Here is a 15730-nt window from a genome sequence, read left to right as displayed (position 1 = left end):
AGATTTCAGAATGGGCAATGAATCCATGAACATTACCCTAGTATTTTTCCCTCTCTTTTTGCAGTACTTAACTAATTAACTTTTTTATATACATACTTTTTGTAATTTCTATTTTTATTATTTTTTAATTCACTGCTGCCCCAAAACAAAAAATTTCATGACAAATGCAGTGATATTAAACCTGATTCTGAACACCAAGATCCCTCTATTCCCTCACACTGTTAAGAATCCTGCCAGTAACTTTGTACTCCGCCATCAAGTTGAACCTTCCAAAGTAAATTACTTCACACTTTTCCAGATTGAACTCCATCTGCCACTTCTCAGCCAAGTTCTGTGTCCTGTTAATGGCCTATTGTAACCTATGACAACCTTCTACCACCAGCAATCGTCGTGTCATCTGCTAATTACGAACTCACCTTTACACTTCCTCATCTATGAAAATCACAAAGAACAGATTTCAGCAGAATACAAGGAGTCACCGACCTCCAGGAAGAATACACTCCATCTACTATCACCCTCTGCCTTCTCGGGGCAAGCCAGTTCTGAATCCACACAGCTAAGTTTCCCTGGTTGCAATCCCTCTTGACTTTCTGAATGAACCAATCATGGAAACTTCAAAGTCCTTACTAAAATCCATATAAACCACATACACAGCACTGTCTCCATCAATTTGTTTTGTCTCTTTCTTAAAAAGTCACTCAGGCTTGGGAGGCATGCCCTGTCCCTCGCAGTGATGCTGACTATCCCTAATCAGACTGTGCTTCTCCAAATCCTGTCTCTAAGAATCCTTTCCAATAGTTTGCCCACCGTTGATGTAAGACTCACTGGTGTGTAATTCCCAGGATTATCTTTATTACTGCTCTTGAACAAAGGAATAACATCTGTCATCTTCCAACTTCTGGTTCTACTCCTGTGGTCAGTGAGAACTGAAAGATCAGTGCCAACAACTCAGCAATTTCTTCCCTCACTTCCTGCAGTAACATGGGGTATATCCTGTCTGGCTCTGGGGACCTAATTACCCTAATGTTTGTTCAAAAGTTTCCACACTGTCTCTTTCTTAACCTCAACATGTTCCAACACATTAGGCTGTTCTAGGCTGGTCTCACATTAATCAAGGTCCCTCTCCCTGGTAAATCCTGAAAGGTATTCATTAAGGACCTCCCTTACCTCATCCTTCTGTTTCATAGTATTGTAAAATATTTTAAAATAATGTTTTCTTGAAATACAGGTAGTCCCCGAGTTACGAACATCTGACTTATGGACAACTTGTACTTACAAACCGAGGAAGGAGAACACCGTCCGCCATTTTAAGTCAGATCGTGACACCCTTCACCATTTTAAGTCGTTGCCATTGACGCTGTGTTGAGTGTTTAACTTTGTATTTGGCTTAAATTTTTCTTAGTAAGATTCACCAACCCCAACCCCCCCCCGTTCCGGTCAGCTGGTAGCACAGTGAGATCAGCGCAGGGCTGGAGAACGGAGGTTTCTGAGTTCGATCCAGTGATAGACCGCTCCTGTGCCGGGTTGATGTCGATCCAGTGACTCCGTACCACCGGGTTGATGTCGAGCTCACAACTCAACCTCATAAAAAAAGCACTACCACCTCCAGTTTAAATTCCCACTTGGAATATTGTGGAGGATCAAATACCCAAACCCAGCACTGCCCCCGCTTGTCCCATTTAGCCTGTGTCAATGCGGTGGTCCTTAGGACCCGGGGAATTCACTGCGGTGGTGCTTAAGACCCAGTGAACCTCGGGAGCTGGCGGAGCTCGGGACCCACCACCCACAGTGTTTCTGTTCCATGGACAGGAAGCAATCGCGATTGAAAATAAAATGGAAATAATAAAGCATTTGGAAAGAAGTGAAACGCCATTGGTCATTGGAAAAGCATTAGGCAACAGTCAGTCAACAATTGGAACAATTTTAAAGGAAAATGGATAAAGTGAGAATAATGGAGCATTTGAAAGGCCATGCCCCAATGAAAGCAACAATTATTACTAAGCAATGTAGTGGTTTAATTATTGGAATACATATGTTTCTTAAGTGTTTTATATGCATAGAAAGGTAAAATATATACTATATACTAAGACAAACGTTTGACTAACTGACGATAAATAATACCAAATGTACTTGTTCTGACTTACGTACAAATCTGACTTAAAGATGGACTCAGGAATGGAACTCATACGTAACCTGGGGACTGCCTGTACACTTACAAATTAACTTGGTTACACAGTGCATTAAAATGAGGATTACATGATTTTATTTTATTTTTTAATCAAAATTTAGTATTGTAGGTTCATGACCTGTTTCTTTTACAAAATGTAGGAAGTCTGCAGGCTTTATACCCATTGTAGCTGAATTAGTCATTGGGTGAAAATAGATTCTTTCATATTCTCCATTTACAAAGTCTGAATCCAATACAAATTTTATATCCCCTTGTTTATCACAGAAAAGAGCAAATGGTGTCGCACAACCTTGACCAACTTTTAGTTTTTCTAGCATTGTCCCTTCATCTGCAAAGCGTAGATTTCCACTTCCAACACCCAGCTTCTTTGCTAAGTCATTCAAGTTGACTTGTCTATTGTGTAAGACAGTCACCAACCACAAGCTTTTCTTCTTCTTGTCTTTAAGGAACAAGTTCTTACTGTGCGCCCCCTCAAGATGTTGCACATAAGGCATCATAGCTTCAACTGTAAAGACCTATAAAAAAAGAATCAAAAGAACAAGATATCAGACTTAAAAAGGGACATAATTATGCTTGTGCACTCTTGATTAATTACAACCTGCCCTCTAATCTCACCTAATGTTTACACACGCTCTTGAAAAAATTTTTGTCAAGTCATTAAAAATAACTATAACCATAACCAATAGGAAGTCAACGGGGAAAAAAACAGTAGACATAAAAATAAAACCATCAAGGTCTGGATTTTATCCTGCACATAACTTCTGTCTAAAGCAAGGAGTTTCTAACATCCCTGTAGAAATTATTTCATGTACGTTTATTTGGATCATCATTGCAATTTCAGTGCTCTTTCTCAGCAATTGGTCTGCAATGAATACAGGAAACTGTGGAGATTTGTGGACACAGGTAAACACATCACAGAAATTAGCCTCCTCACCATGGACTCTGCCCACACTTATTTCTGCCTTGGTAAGGCAGACAACATAATCAAAGGCCCCACACACACCCCAGAAGATGCTATCATCTCCCCCCACCCCCATTGGACAGAAAATACAAAAGCCTGTACCTACATCACTAGGTCCAAAGAGTTTCTACTCTGCCTGTTATGGAAACACCAACACCCAGGAATGCAAAAGGCTACCGAATGTGGTAGATACAGCCTAATCCATCACAGGCAAAGCCCTTTCCACAACTGAATACATTTACATGGAGTGCTGCTACAAGAAAGCAACTTCCATCATCAAGGCCCCCCACCATCCAGGCCATATCCTCTTCTTGCTACTATTATTGGAGAGGAGAAACAGAAGCCTTAGGTCCTATGCCACCAGGTTCAGGAACAGTAATTACCCTACAAACATCTTGCACCTGAACCAACATGGATAACTTCAATCACCAGTCTTCTGAAATGATTATTTGATCTACAAGGATTCTCTGCAACTTACATTCTCAGCATTTTTTAATTGCACTTTGTCTTCTTTTGCACATTGGTTGTTCATCAGTCTTTGTTAATGTATTATTTTTCATAAATTTTATTTCTGATTTTTTCCACTAAAATGCCTGCAACTAAATGACTCTCAAGGCAGTAGATGGTAACTTTGATAATAAATCTGCTTTTAACTCTGAACATTGTGCAGTCAACAGTGAACATCCCTATATCATCTTACAATTGAAGAAAGGTCATTGATAAGCAGCAGATGATGGTTGGGTTGAGGACGTACCTCAATAATGACCTGAAAAGATGTCCTGTGGTTGAGATGATTGACCAACTATCACCACACCGATTTTTCTATGGACTCCAAACAGCAGAGGGCCCCCTTACCACCATCACTGCCCACCTTACCCCCGATTACTATTGATTCTCCTTTACTAAATACTCAAATCAAATGTTGCACTAATATCAAAGGCAGTTAGTCTCACCTCAGCTCCGGAGCTCAGCTTTTTTTCCACACTTAGACTAAGGCTGTAATCAGGTCAGGAGCTGAGTGAATTGGGCAAACCCAAGCAGAGATTCTGTAGTTGGCTGTTGCTAAGCAAGTGCTGCATAATAATATGGAATATCCCTTCCATCAGCTTGCTCATGACTGACAGTAGACCAATGGAGCAGTAACTGGCCCAGTTGGAGTTATCCTGCTTCTTGTAGACAACACATCTGGTTTACTTTCCACACTGCTGGACAGACGACAATCTTGTAGCTGCACTGGAACAGCTTGGCCAAGGGCACGGCAAGTTCTGGAGCGAAAACTTTCAGTATTCTTGCTGGAATATTTCTAGTACCCATAGCCTTTGTTGTATCCAATGCCTTTAGCTCTTTCCTGATATCACATTGTAATGAATTGGCTTAAAAGTGGTATCTATCATGCTGGAGATCACTGGAGGAAGCTAAGATGGATCACCCACTTAGCATAACTGGCTCAGAAATAGAGCAAACTGTACAGGGCAGTAAAATCGTTCTCATAAACTATTAATATCATTGGAATTATCTAATTCTAACTAGCTGTGTTCGGTCACTGAAGAGATTAAAAAGAAATGGACTGTATACAGTGCAAAATCTATACTGGAGATAAATTACATTGGAAATAAAAACAAGCAATTAAGAAATACAGACGGAAGACTGATATGGAATCATGCAGCATTTTAAAATTTTTAGTAGCTTCCACCTTCTCTTGCTTCCCTTTTGAACTTGCTGACTTGAGCAGGGTAATGATTCAGTAGCTTCAGTAGTTCAGTAATTCAGAATAGGTCTCAAGATGTCCTCGGTGACACATATTTAAACAGAAGGACCTGGTAAGTGCCAGAATATTAGAAGTGCACAGGAACTGAATGAACAGGCATGTGTCCACAGAACCCTGAAGGTAGCAAGCCAAGCAGGTAAGGTGGTTAAAAAGGCATACGGGGTACTTGCTGTTAATGCTGACTGCACAGAATACAAACCATAAAAAATACACTATATGAACTCTTTCTGTTTACCATTTCCTATACTTCACAAACCTTTCCCCAGAGCTTATTCTATCCCAGGGGTGGGTAAACTTTTTGACTTGTGGGCCACAAAGGGTTCTAAAATTTGACAGGGGGGCCGGACGGAGTGTTTTGGTAATACACCTCATAGGAGAAAATAAAATATCATGGGATATGTAGAAAACATGTGCTTTAATTTCAATTGAAAATGAACAAATGCATTACAACAAAATATTTGTCTTTGAAGTCCCATGGTATTTAGCTATTTATTGAAATGACTTTTAAAACACTGAAAATTAAATGAATAAAAGAAAGCTTTTTTTAATAGTAACAGTTATTATTTTAAAGCACTGAAAATTCTGTTATCCTTCAAGATATTATCATCATCACTCTCCTCCTGACTGTCCTTATTTCAAAAACGGTAGGAGATGCACGTCTACTTGTCCTGCTCCTTCTTATTCAATTGTCCCCTGTGCCAAAACTCAACAACGACCAGCACAAAGACAGAACACTGACAGCGCGCCAGTATGCGGAGCGCGTTATTTGATCTGGAGCGCATTTTTTATTTTGAGAACGTATGTGCACCTGCGCACTACTCATGTCCATCACTTAACAGAAATGACATGTAACATGTAAGGCTTATTGAAAAAAATATTTTCAAATGCATTTTTTACATAACACAAGGAAGAAACTTATTTTTAATTTCAGTGGGAACAGTGTTGTTGGTCTTCCTTTTTAGCTAGCGCATCAAAGTCTGGATTTAGTTTTGTTGTGGTGATTCTCAGGATGGATCTGAGGTGTTGGTCAGTTAACTTGGATCTGTGGCTGGCTTTGTTGATGTTCATGACGCTGAACGCCTGTTCACACAAATAGGTCGAGCCGAACAAAGAGTAAAACGCAAATGTGGAGTAATACGCTGCACCTCAACGAAGGTCAATGTGTAGCGGTGTGCTAAATGCAGCACTAAAATTACGACACGGAGTCGGTAACTGCAGTCGAAGAAATAAACTTTATTCGAAATCCCCAGCCTCACTTTTAAGCCTCCGTCAACCTGCCCCCCGTGGCGCAGAGGCTCCAAAGCTCTGTGCTCACAAATCCCCGCAGGCTATCTCCCTTAGCCGGAATGCTGGCTAATTGTGAGCCGGTTCAGATGTGCCAGGAAATGGGTCGCCACAAATGGATATAGAGTGCGTCATCTATTGGGAAAACGCCAGAATTGCGGGGAAAAAACGTTAACAAGGTTTATTAATATAATTTCATCAAGTTCTGCGGGCCGGATTAAAAAGCTTAACAGGCCGCATATGGCCCGCGGGCTGTAGTTTGCCCATGCCTGTTCTATCCTGTATGTTCCTGAACAAACATGGAGATCTGAATCTGAAAGTTTCCCATTTTCTTTTCAAATGATTAAAATGGATGGTTACTTACTTAGGTAATGTCTTGAACAGAAGTGCATAAGTATTTTTTGGGAGAGGGGAGATCCAGAATGGTAACCCTAAAAGTTTTTAAGAGCCATTCATGTAAGCTGGCAAATCTTAAGTTTTCTTAGAGGTGTTTACTATTGTCCTTCTGATGTTGGAATTCTCCTGGAATCCAATAGCAAATCAACCTCTTGGAGTTTTCCTGATGTTCCAGGAAAACAGGAAATTGTGCCAGGTTTTAAATTCTATTTGAACAGTAATGGTTCTGAACAAAAAAAGAGGTTACCTCTAGGTCACTCATGATTTCAAAATTAAGCCACTTAACAAATGCAGTTAAACAGTTTCAGCTTTCTTTTTTAGATTTTTAAATTATTCTTAAATTTTGTTATGCTGTGATTAACTTTTAGTACATTTTAAAGTTTTTTTTGTGAATGTCAACATTCAGAAACTTTCAAAGAAAGGCAGTTTTGCTTGGGGGGGGGCAATGATTTCCAAAGCTCCATAGGGTCATGTTAATCTGTACATGGCTGGCACATTAGTCTTGGGCATGAACATCATTGCAAGACAACAGCCAAAAAAAACACCGGGACATCAATGATCTTGAAGTATGTGCAGGTAAGTAAAGTATGGGAAAGGTTCTTTGTTCACTGAGGTAAGCTTTCATTGGGTACCATTGGCCTGTAAGAGCTGAGAGAAATGCTAGGACATTAGTTCTGCTGCAGTTAGAGTACTGCATACAATTTTGGTCACCCACATGACAGTAAGTGTGATAACGGCAATGGTAAAACACAAAACATTTGTCATGCCAACAATAAAAACTGCATATGTGGGAAATTCAGCCATCTGTGGGTATGTGGAAATGACCTTGTTTTGGTCCTATTCAGGTTCCCCTACTTAGTTCTTTTCCCATTACACTTAAACTGTATTGGCACAAGTTCCTGCACTCCAACAGTTCTCAAAAATTTCATTACCGGTGTAAAGATGTGAACAGGGTGGAAAATGGAAGCATAGTCCATTCAGTTGACACATTGGAGCCAATATCCATTTAAGCCTTTTGACTCCCACAGTTATCGCTTCCTGTAAGAACCCCACATTATTTTCCCTCATTTCCTTCTGTTTTATCAGGTCTGATGGTAAGACTTTCCACACAAACTTTGAAAATGTCTCATTTTCTTTTACTGTGGATTCCCTAGTACCATAATTGACAGGCCGCTTAACCACATATCCTTTTCTGCATCTCTGTTCTTGCCCACTCTCTTGCAAATGATAGGAATCCCTTACTCACACCTTTCATCCTATCAGGTTCCACATATAGTAGTTCATTCTCTATATTATTTGCCATCTTCATTGGAACTCCAGTCACATCCTCCTCTTCCTTTCAGCATGTCAAAGAGACCATTCTCACCAGTATTCACCAACCTAGTCATGCACTTCCCCATGCAATCACAGGAAATGCAACACCTACTCTTAACTCTTTGCTTCCTATTATCTTAATTCTGGGGCACTTAGGGGCGACTTGAGTAGCAGCAGTACTCATAATGGATATGATTAAATATTTTCATTTCAGCCTGATACATCTAAAAAGGACAACTGCTTCCAAGTTCAGTACAGTCAACAAAAATGTCTTAATGTATTTAAACGAAATATCAATGATTAAAACGAACAGAAACAACACCGATTGTGGACGGAAGCGACCTCACAGCACTCCACCGAGGAAGTGTGGCTGTAGATCGGAGATACAAGTGTGTTTAAGGAAATCGGGTTTTAAACTCCCAATACTGATTATGTTGCTAGCAAACGTGCAGTCTCTGGTGAATAAAATCGATGATCTCAGAGCTAGGGTGCTGAATCATAGGGACTTCAGGACTGCGTGTGTCCTTTGTTTCACAGAATCCTGGTTAACCCCTTCCATACTGGATGCAGTAGTTCAGGTTGATGGGTTTACTATACACTGTCAAGATAGATTTGTAGAGTCTCTCAAGAGCAGAGGTGGAGGAGTATGCCTCATGATCAGCTCTTTTTGATGCACAAATATATCTGTGCTGTCCCAATTCTGTTCACCAGACCTGAAATAACTAACAGTTAAGTGCCATCATTTTTACCTACCATGGGAGTTCTCTGGGGTCATTTTGGTAGCAGTATACATTCCACCTTAGGCCAATGTCAATCAGACTTTAGATGATCTGAGCAATGGGATCAGCATGCACGAAGCAGTGCATCCTAATGCCTTCACCATCATTTTGGGAGATTTTAACCAGGCCAGTCTGAAAAAATCACTGAGGAAATACCATCAACAGATAACTTGTAATACCAGAGGAAACAACACACTGGACCATTGCTACATCACCATCAAGATTGCCTACCGTGCTATTCCACGCCTTCACTTCAGGACGTCTGATCACTAGTTGTACTTCTACTCCCTGAGTATAGGCAGAGACTGAAGACTGCAGCACCAGTAGTGAGGACCAAGAAGAAATGGACAAGAGAAGTACAGGAGCGCCTACAGGACTGCTTTGAATTGGTGGACTGGACTGTATTCAGGGATTCATCTTCAAACCTGGATGAACCAGGAGGTATGTTGTCTGCTGAGGGCTAGATCTGTGGCATTCAAGTCTGGCGACCCAGGCCTGCACCAGAAAACCAGGTATGATTTGCAGAGGGGTATTTCAAGGGCAAAGAGACAATTTTGAACAAGGTTGGAGGCGACATCGGATGCATGGCAACTCTGGCAGGGTTTGCAAGACATTACTTCCTACAAAGCGAAACCCAATAGCATGAATGGCAGTGATGCTTCACTACCAGATGAACTCAACAACTTCTATGCCTACTTTGAAAGGGAGAATACAACTACAGCTGGGAAGATCCCTGCTGCACATGATGACCCTGTGATCTCCGTCTCAGAGGCCGATGTTAGGCTATCTTTACAAAGAGTGAACCCTCGCAAGGTGGAAGGTCCTGATGGAGTACCTGGTAAGGCTCTGAAAACCTATGCCAACCAACTGGTGGGAGTATTCAATGACATTTTCAGCCTCTCACTGCTATGGACGGAAGTTCCCACTTGCTTCAAAAAGACAACAATCGTACCAGAGCCTAAAAAGAATAATGTGAGCTGTCTTAATGACTATCGCCTGGTAGCACTCACATCTACAGTGATGAAATGTTTTGAGAGGTTGGTCATAATTAGAATGAACTCCTGCCTCAGCAAGGACCTGGACCCACTGCAATTTGCCTTTTGCCACAATAGGTCAATGGCAGATGCAATCTCAATGGCTCTTCACATGGCATTAGACCACTTGGACAACACAAACACCTATGTCAGGATGCTGTTCATCGACTCTAGCTCAGCATTTAATACCATCATTCCCACAATCCTGATTGAGAAGTTGAAGAACCTGGGCCTCTGTACCTCCCCCTGCAATTAGATCCTCGACTTCCTAACCGAAAGACCACAATCTGTGCGGACTGGTGATAACATATCTTCCTCGCTGCCAATCAACACTGGGGTGGGTGCTTAGCCCACCATTCTACTCTCTATATACCCATAACTGTGTGGCTAGACATAGCTCAAATACCATCTATAAATCTGCTGACGATACAACCATTGTTGGTAGAATTTTAGTTGGTGATGAGAGGGCGTACAGGAGTGAGATATGCCAACTAGTGGAGTGACACCACAGCAACAATCTGGGACTCAACGTCAGTAAGACGAAAGAGCTGATTGTGGAGTTCCAGAAGGGTAAGACAAAGGAACACATACCAATCCTTATAGAGGGATCAGAAGTGGAGAGAATGAGCAGTTTCACATTCCTAGATGTCAAGATCTCTGAGGATCGAACCTGGTCCCAACATATCGATGCAGTTATAAAGAAGGCAAGACAGCAGTTAAATTCATTGGTGTCTGAAGGGATTTGGTATGTCAACGGAAGTTAGAGAAGTCAATGTTCATGCCATCAGGTTGGAGGCTACCCAGCCGGAATATAAGGTGTTGTTCCTCCAACCTGAGTTTGGATTTATTTTGATAATAGAGGCCATGGATAGACATATCAGAATGTCCAGCCTGATGGCATGAACATTGACTTCTCTGACTTCCGTTAATGCCCCTCCTCCCCTTCTTACCCCATCCCTGACATATTTAGTTGTTTGCCTGTTCTCCATCTCCCTCTGGTGCTCCCCCCACCTTTTCTTTCTCCTGAGGCCTCCCTTCCCATGATCCTTTCCCTTCTCTAGCTCTGTATCACTTTCGCCAATCACCTTTCCAGCTCTTAGCTTCATCCCACCCCCTCCGGTCTTCTCCTATCATTTCGCATTTCCCCCTCTCCCCACTACTTTCAAATCTCTTACTATCTTTCCTTTCGGTTAGTCCTGACAAAGGGTCTCGGCCCGAAACATTGACAGCACCTCTCCCTATAGATGCTGCCTAGCCTGCTGTGTTCTACCAGCACTTTGTTTGTGTTGTTGTTTGTTTTTCCACTGAGGTTAGGTGGAACTACAACCAGAAGTCATGGATTAAAGGTGAAAGATGAAAAGTTTAAAAGGGAACATGACAGGAACCTTCTTCACTCAGAGGGTCGTTAGAATGTGGAATGAGCTAGTAGCACAGGTGGTGCATGCAAGCTCAATTTCAACATTTAAGCAAATTTTGGATAGGTACATGGATAGTAGTGCTATGGAGAGCTATAGTCCTGATGCAGGTCGTTTGGGAGTAGGCAGTTTAAATGGGCTGAAGGGTGTGTTTCTGTGCTCTACTTTTCTATGACTTCATTACTACTGTTATCTACTTACCTTGTCACTTTCAGGGAACTATGGACTTTTACCCCCAAATCCCTCTGTATATCAATGCTCCAAAGGGTCCCAACATTTATATTTTCCTCTTACATTTGAATTCCCAAAAACTGCAACTCATTACACTTCTGCGAATTAAATTCCCTCTGACATTTCTTTGCCCTTATCTGCAGATGATCCATTTCCTGTTGTAACCTTTGGCAACTTTTTTTCACTTTCCACAAGTCCGCCAACTTTTGTGTGATTGGGAAACTTACTAATCAGCCCCTCCACATTTTGTCCCAATTATATATACTTACTTACAAACGTATTGGAATTGGTAACCATATTTCCGCAGTATTACAATGAATGGCATCATAAGAACACATGGCCGAAGTGAGAAAGCAATTACTGAAACAAAATGATGGGCGGTCTTTTATGTGTAGAAAGACCATCTTGCATGCGCTGACGTCCTTAAACAGGTCACAGCCAGCGTGACTCCGCCCCTTTATTCGTGCTGTCTGAACTGGTTGAATGGGTTGACTTATTTGGAACAGAGTTTCAGGGAATGTGGAACTGAGCTGTAGAAAGTTAAGGGAGGCCCTTAAATCGTCGACAAGAACGGCTTAGTTCTCTTAGACGCGCGGCCGAGAACATGAATGGGTGACTAAATATAATGTAACTGGTAAAAGAGTTTGGAATTGAATTTCACCCATAAGGTGGAGAATTCCAGATCTCGCCGGTAAAACGATTATAAGAGGGTCTAAGGATGTAGGTAACGTGCCAAGCGGTTGAGCTGGGAAGTGATTCTTAACGTTGGATTGCCCTTTTTTTTTGGCTACCATGAAAACAATAGGCCATATTGCCTCCTTACATGCAGTCCAGTCCATTTCTTTCGGGTAAAAACAAGTTATTCCAGATATAGAGATTTAAAGGATACGTTTACATACAAAAAAATGTATTTCCGTGATTTACAATGCTCCGACTTTGAATCAAATTTAACACGTTTCTCTCGGGTTACAGCCTCTCTCAGGTTGGAGGCTTGACGAGGGAGGAGGCTCTGCGGGCGATCGGTGCCGAAGCCGTGAACGTGGCATTAGCAGGAAGCTCTGCTACGCCTGTCACCCTCAGAATTAATCGGACTCACTCACCTCGGGGTGCTCCTCACATACTGTCTCGATATTCAGCCCTTTCAGAAAATCTTCTAGCTCTTTTCGCATCTCATTCGAAGCCATTCCGTCCTTTTCCTGCAGTCGCTCAGCAAAATAGAATCGCCTCAGCTGCACTTCCTGCTCACATCTGCAGGCTCATATTTCACTGCTGGAGACACATGACCGCGATTGGCATGTACTGTAATATCAGAATCAGGTTTAATATCAACAACATATGTCGTGAATTTTGTTAACTTTGCGGCAGCGGTAAATAAATACATGATTTTACTTTGTGCATACATCTACTGATGCTTCTGGACGCATCATCAGTGATGTTCCCGGAATCATCGGGTGTTTCGGGTCTTTCAACATCATACACCCTCCTCCAGGTGACCCAATCGGGGCTGATCAGACCCCAGCTTGTGTCCAGATGGCTAGCTAAAAGAATAGTGGAAAAAGCTGAATTACAGTATGTATATGTATATTAAATAGTTGTTAAAATAAATAGTGCAAAAATAAATAAAAATTTGTGAGACAGTGTTTATTGGTCAAATGTCCATTTAGAAATTGGATGGCAGAGGGGAAGAAGCTGTTCCTGAATCGCTGGGAGTGCGACTTCAGGCTTCTGAACCTCCTTCCTAATGGTAACAATGAAAAGAGGGCATTGTCTGGGTGATGGGGGTCCTTAATAATGGACGCCAGTTTCCCGAGACACCGCTGACTGAAAATGTCTTGGATATTACGAAGGTTAGTATCTATGGTGGCGCTGACTAATTTTACAACTTTCGGCACCTTACTTCAATTCTGTGTAGTAATTTCCCCCCACCACCATGCAGTCGGAGTGCTCCCCACAGTACTCCCTTAGAAGTTTTCAGGTGTTTTTGGTGACAAACCAAATCCCCTCAAACTCCTAATGAAATACAGCCGTTATCCTGTCTTCTTTACAGCTGCATCAATATGTTGCCAGCAGGTCAGGTCCTCAAGAGATATTGACACCCAGGAACTTGAAATTGCTCACTCTCTCACCTGATTCCTTGATGAGGATTACTGTGTGTTCCCTTGCTTTACTCTTTCTGAAACCCTTCATCAGCTCTTTGGTCTTACTAGCATTGAGTGCAAGGTTGTTGCTACACCACTCAAGTAGCTGGTCTCTCTCGCTCCTGTATGCACACTTGTCACCATCTGAGATTCTGCCAACAATAGTTGAATCATTAGCAAATTTACAGATAACATTTGAGCTATGCCTAACATCTTCAATTTTAGCAACTTTCTCCTGTTTGAGTCCTTCCTTGTGACTTTTAGTTGTTGAATAAAAAAAGTCTATGTTTTCTCCAATTGGATCTGGAATATATTAAGCCATCCTGGGATAAAGAAGTGATAACACATTGTACATTAGCGGCTTCTTTTGTTGCTATTTCACTGTTCTTAAATAGACCCACTAAATAGTTTCGCAATTTAATTGCAAGAGAAATTACCTTAATCGCTAAAGCAAATTGCTTGTCCATCAGAAATACTGCACTAGTAGTTCAATTGAATTTGAATTATTTATTTGAAAAAAAACGTTTAATTTTAAAATACAGCAGGAATTCACACCAGACTCAGGTCATCGGAGCAAAATAGAGGAGATACTTAAAATCTGAAACATAAACAGAAAATGCTATATGCTTTCAGCAGATCAGGCAGCATCAGTGGGAGATTCCGGGTGTCAATATCTCTGAGGACCTAACCTGGATGCAACATATTGATGCAGCCACAAAGAAGGCAAAGCAGTGGCTATATTTCAGCAAGAGTTTGAGGAGAATTAGTTTGTCAACTAAAACACTTGAAAATGGCTACAAATATACTGTGGAGAGCATTCTATCGGTTGCATCACTGATATGGGGACGGGTGTGGCTACTGCACAAACTCAAAATAAGTTGCAGAAACTTGTAAAATTAGCTCTATCATGGGTACCAGCCTCCATAGTATCCAAGACATCTTCAAAGAGCGGTGTTTTAAGAAGATGGTGTCCAATATTGAGGAACCCCACCACCCAAGACATGCCCCCTTCACACTGCTGCTGTTGGGAAGGAGGTATAGAAGCCTGAAGGCACATACTGAGTAATTCTGCCATCCAATTTCTAAATGGACATTGAACTCATGAACACTACCTCAATATTTTTATTTGTTACTTTGCATTACTTATTTTTATACCCCCACACACACACATATATATATATATATATATATATACACACACATATTTACTGTAACTCAGTTTTTCTCTATTTATTTATCATGTATTTCATTGTATTGCTGCCATAAAGTTAACAAATTTCATGACATATACCAGTGATATTAAATATGAATTAAAATAAAAATAGAATTGACATTTTGGGTCAAGGAGCTTCATCAAAACTATGAAAATGAGAAAATAAGTGTTTTATATTGCAGAGCAGAGAGACATCAGAAGGAGTATCTGTGATAGGTGCAAATGATAACAATGACAGTAAATAATCTGGCACCCTTGAGATTGTGATGGCATCAGACTTTTGAATATTGCTGCTATTAATATCCCAATACAATTAGAATTTACTTTTTTTTTAGATGTTACAATTCACTTTAATAAATTTTCCTGTGAAACAAGTGACTTTAAAAGGAATAAAGAAAATGGGTTCCCGGTGAGTTTTTAAAAAAGCGGGGGAAACAGAGACCACCATAATTTGGGGGGGGGGGGGGGACTCGATGGCAGATTACCGCAGCTTTACTGTATTGGAGAGACATAAAATTGAAACAAATTGCAACGAAGATTCTGCCACGTCTATAGAAAGTAAAATGATTTACCTCAAATAGTTAAATTCAGTATTAGAACCCAATAGTTTTAACATATTCAGATAAATGACATTTCTCAAAATTACATTGGGTATTGTTTAGAAGGTGGTGATGGCTAAATTATTAAACATATTTGACGAGGGTAAATTAATTTCTTGAAGCCTCTGGGATCAATGCCTACAGGGAGATAGGCTCTGAAATCAGCAACGATTCCCTGGAATGGTGGAAACGGCCGCCCTTTGCCTCTACGAAACTCGGCGCCACACCTGCAGCTTTACAACAAGCTGTTTTCTCACTTCCGACCTTCACAGAATCTTCTATTTGCTCCCCTCACAACCGGAATCAGGCTTCAGTTGCAAACGCCGGCGGCTGCCCCGTTTCCCTGGGACACGGGCCGGGGGACGCTCCTTCACCAACAAGTCTACCCTGCGGCCGCCCAAATTACGCGT

The 15730-nt window shown here is 41.3% G+C and overlaps 1 protein-coding gene across 6 annotated transcripts; it reads right to left on the bottom strand.

The window, feature by feature from the left end:
• Positions 1–2000: 2000 nt before the first annotated feature.
• prorsd1 (prolyl-tRNA synthetase domain containing 1) lies at positions 2001–15723 on the bottom strand. 6 transcript variants are annotated; one of them, XM_059985962.1, is made up of 3 exons: positions 15585–15723; positions 12471–12639; positions 2001–2703 (listed from the first exon to the last, which is right to left on the bottom strand). In XM_059985962.1, exons 2-3 carry the CDS (start codon positions 12552–12554, stop codon positions 2275–2277), a joined length of 513 nt encoding a protein of 170 aa, XP_059841945.1. In that variant the 5' UTR covers positions 12555–12639; positions 15585–15723; the 3' UTR covers positions 2001–2274. The 6 variants fall into 6 exon arrangements, with proteins under 6 accessions (XP_059841945.1, XP_059841948.1, XP_059841946.1 ...); XM_059985965.1 differs by having other exon boundaries at positions 15578–15717; XM_059985963.1 differs by having other exon boundaries at positions 12471–12669; positions 15548–15702.
• Between the last annotated feature and the right edge of the window lie 7 nt (positions 15724–15730).

This window comes from Hypanus sabinus, chromosome 12 (genome assembly GCF_030144855.1).
Source record: "Hypanus sabinus isolate sHypSab1 chromosome 12, sHypSab1.hap1, whole genome shotgun sequence".
Lineage (NCBI taxonomy): Eukaryota > Metazoa > Chordata > Chondrichthyes > Myliobatiformes > Dasyatidae > Hypanus > Hypanus sabinus.
This window is presented reverse-complemented; position numbering and strand designations above follow the sequence as displayed.

Bases quoted from the DNA above. Each gene is read 5' to 3' on its own strand.
- prorsd1 (XM_059985962.1), bottom strand. From the start codon at position 12,554: ATGGCTTCGAATGAGATGCGAAAAGAGCTAGAAGATTTTCTGAAAGGG. The intron at 2,704-12,470 runs GTGAGTGAGTCC...CTTTTTTTATAG, and splicing joins TATGTGAGGAGCACCCCGAG to GTCTTTACAGTTGAAGCTAT.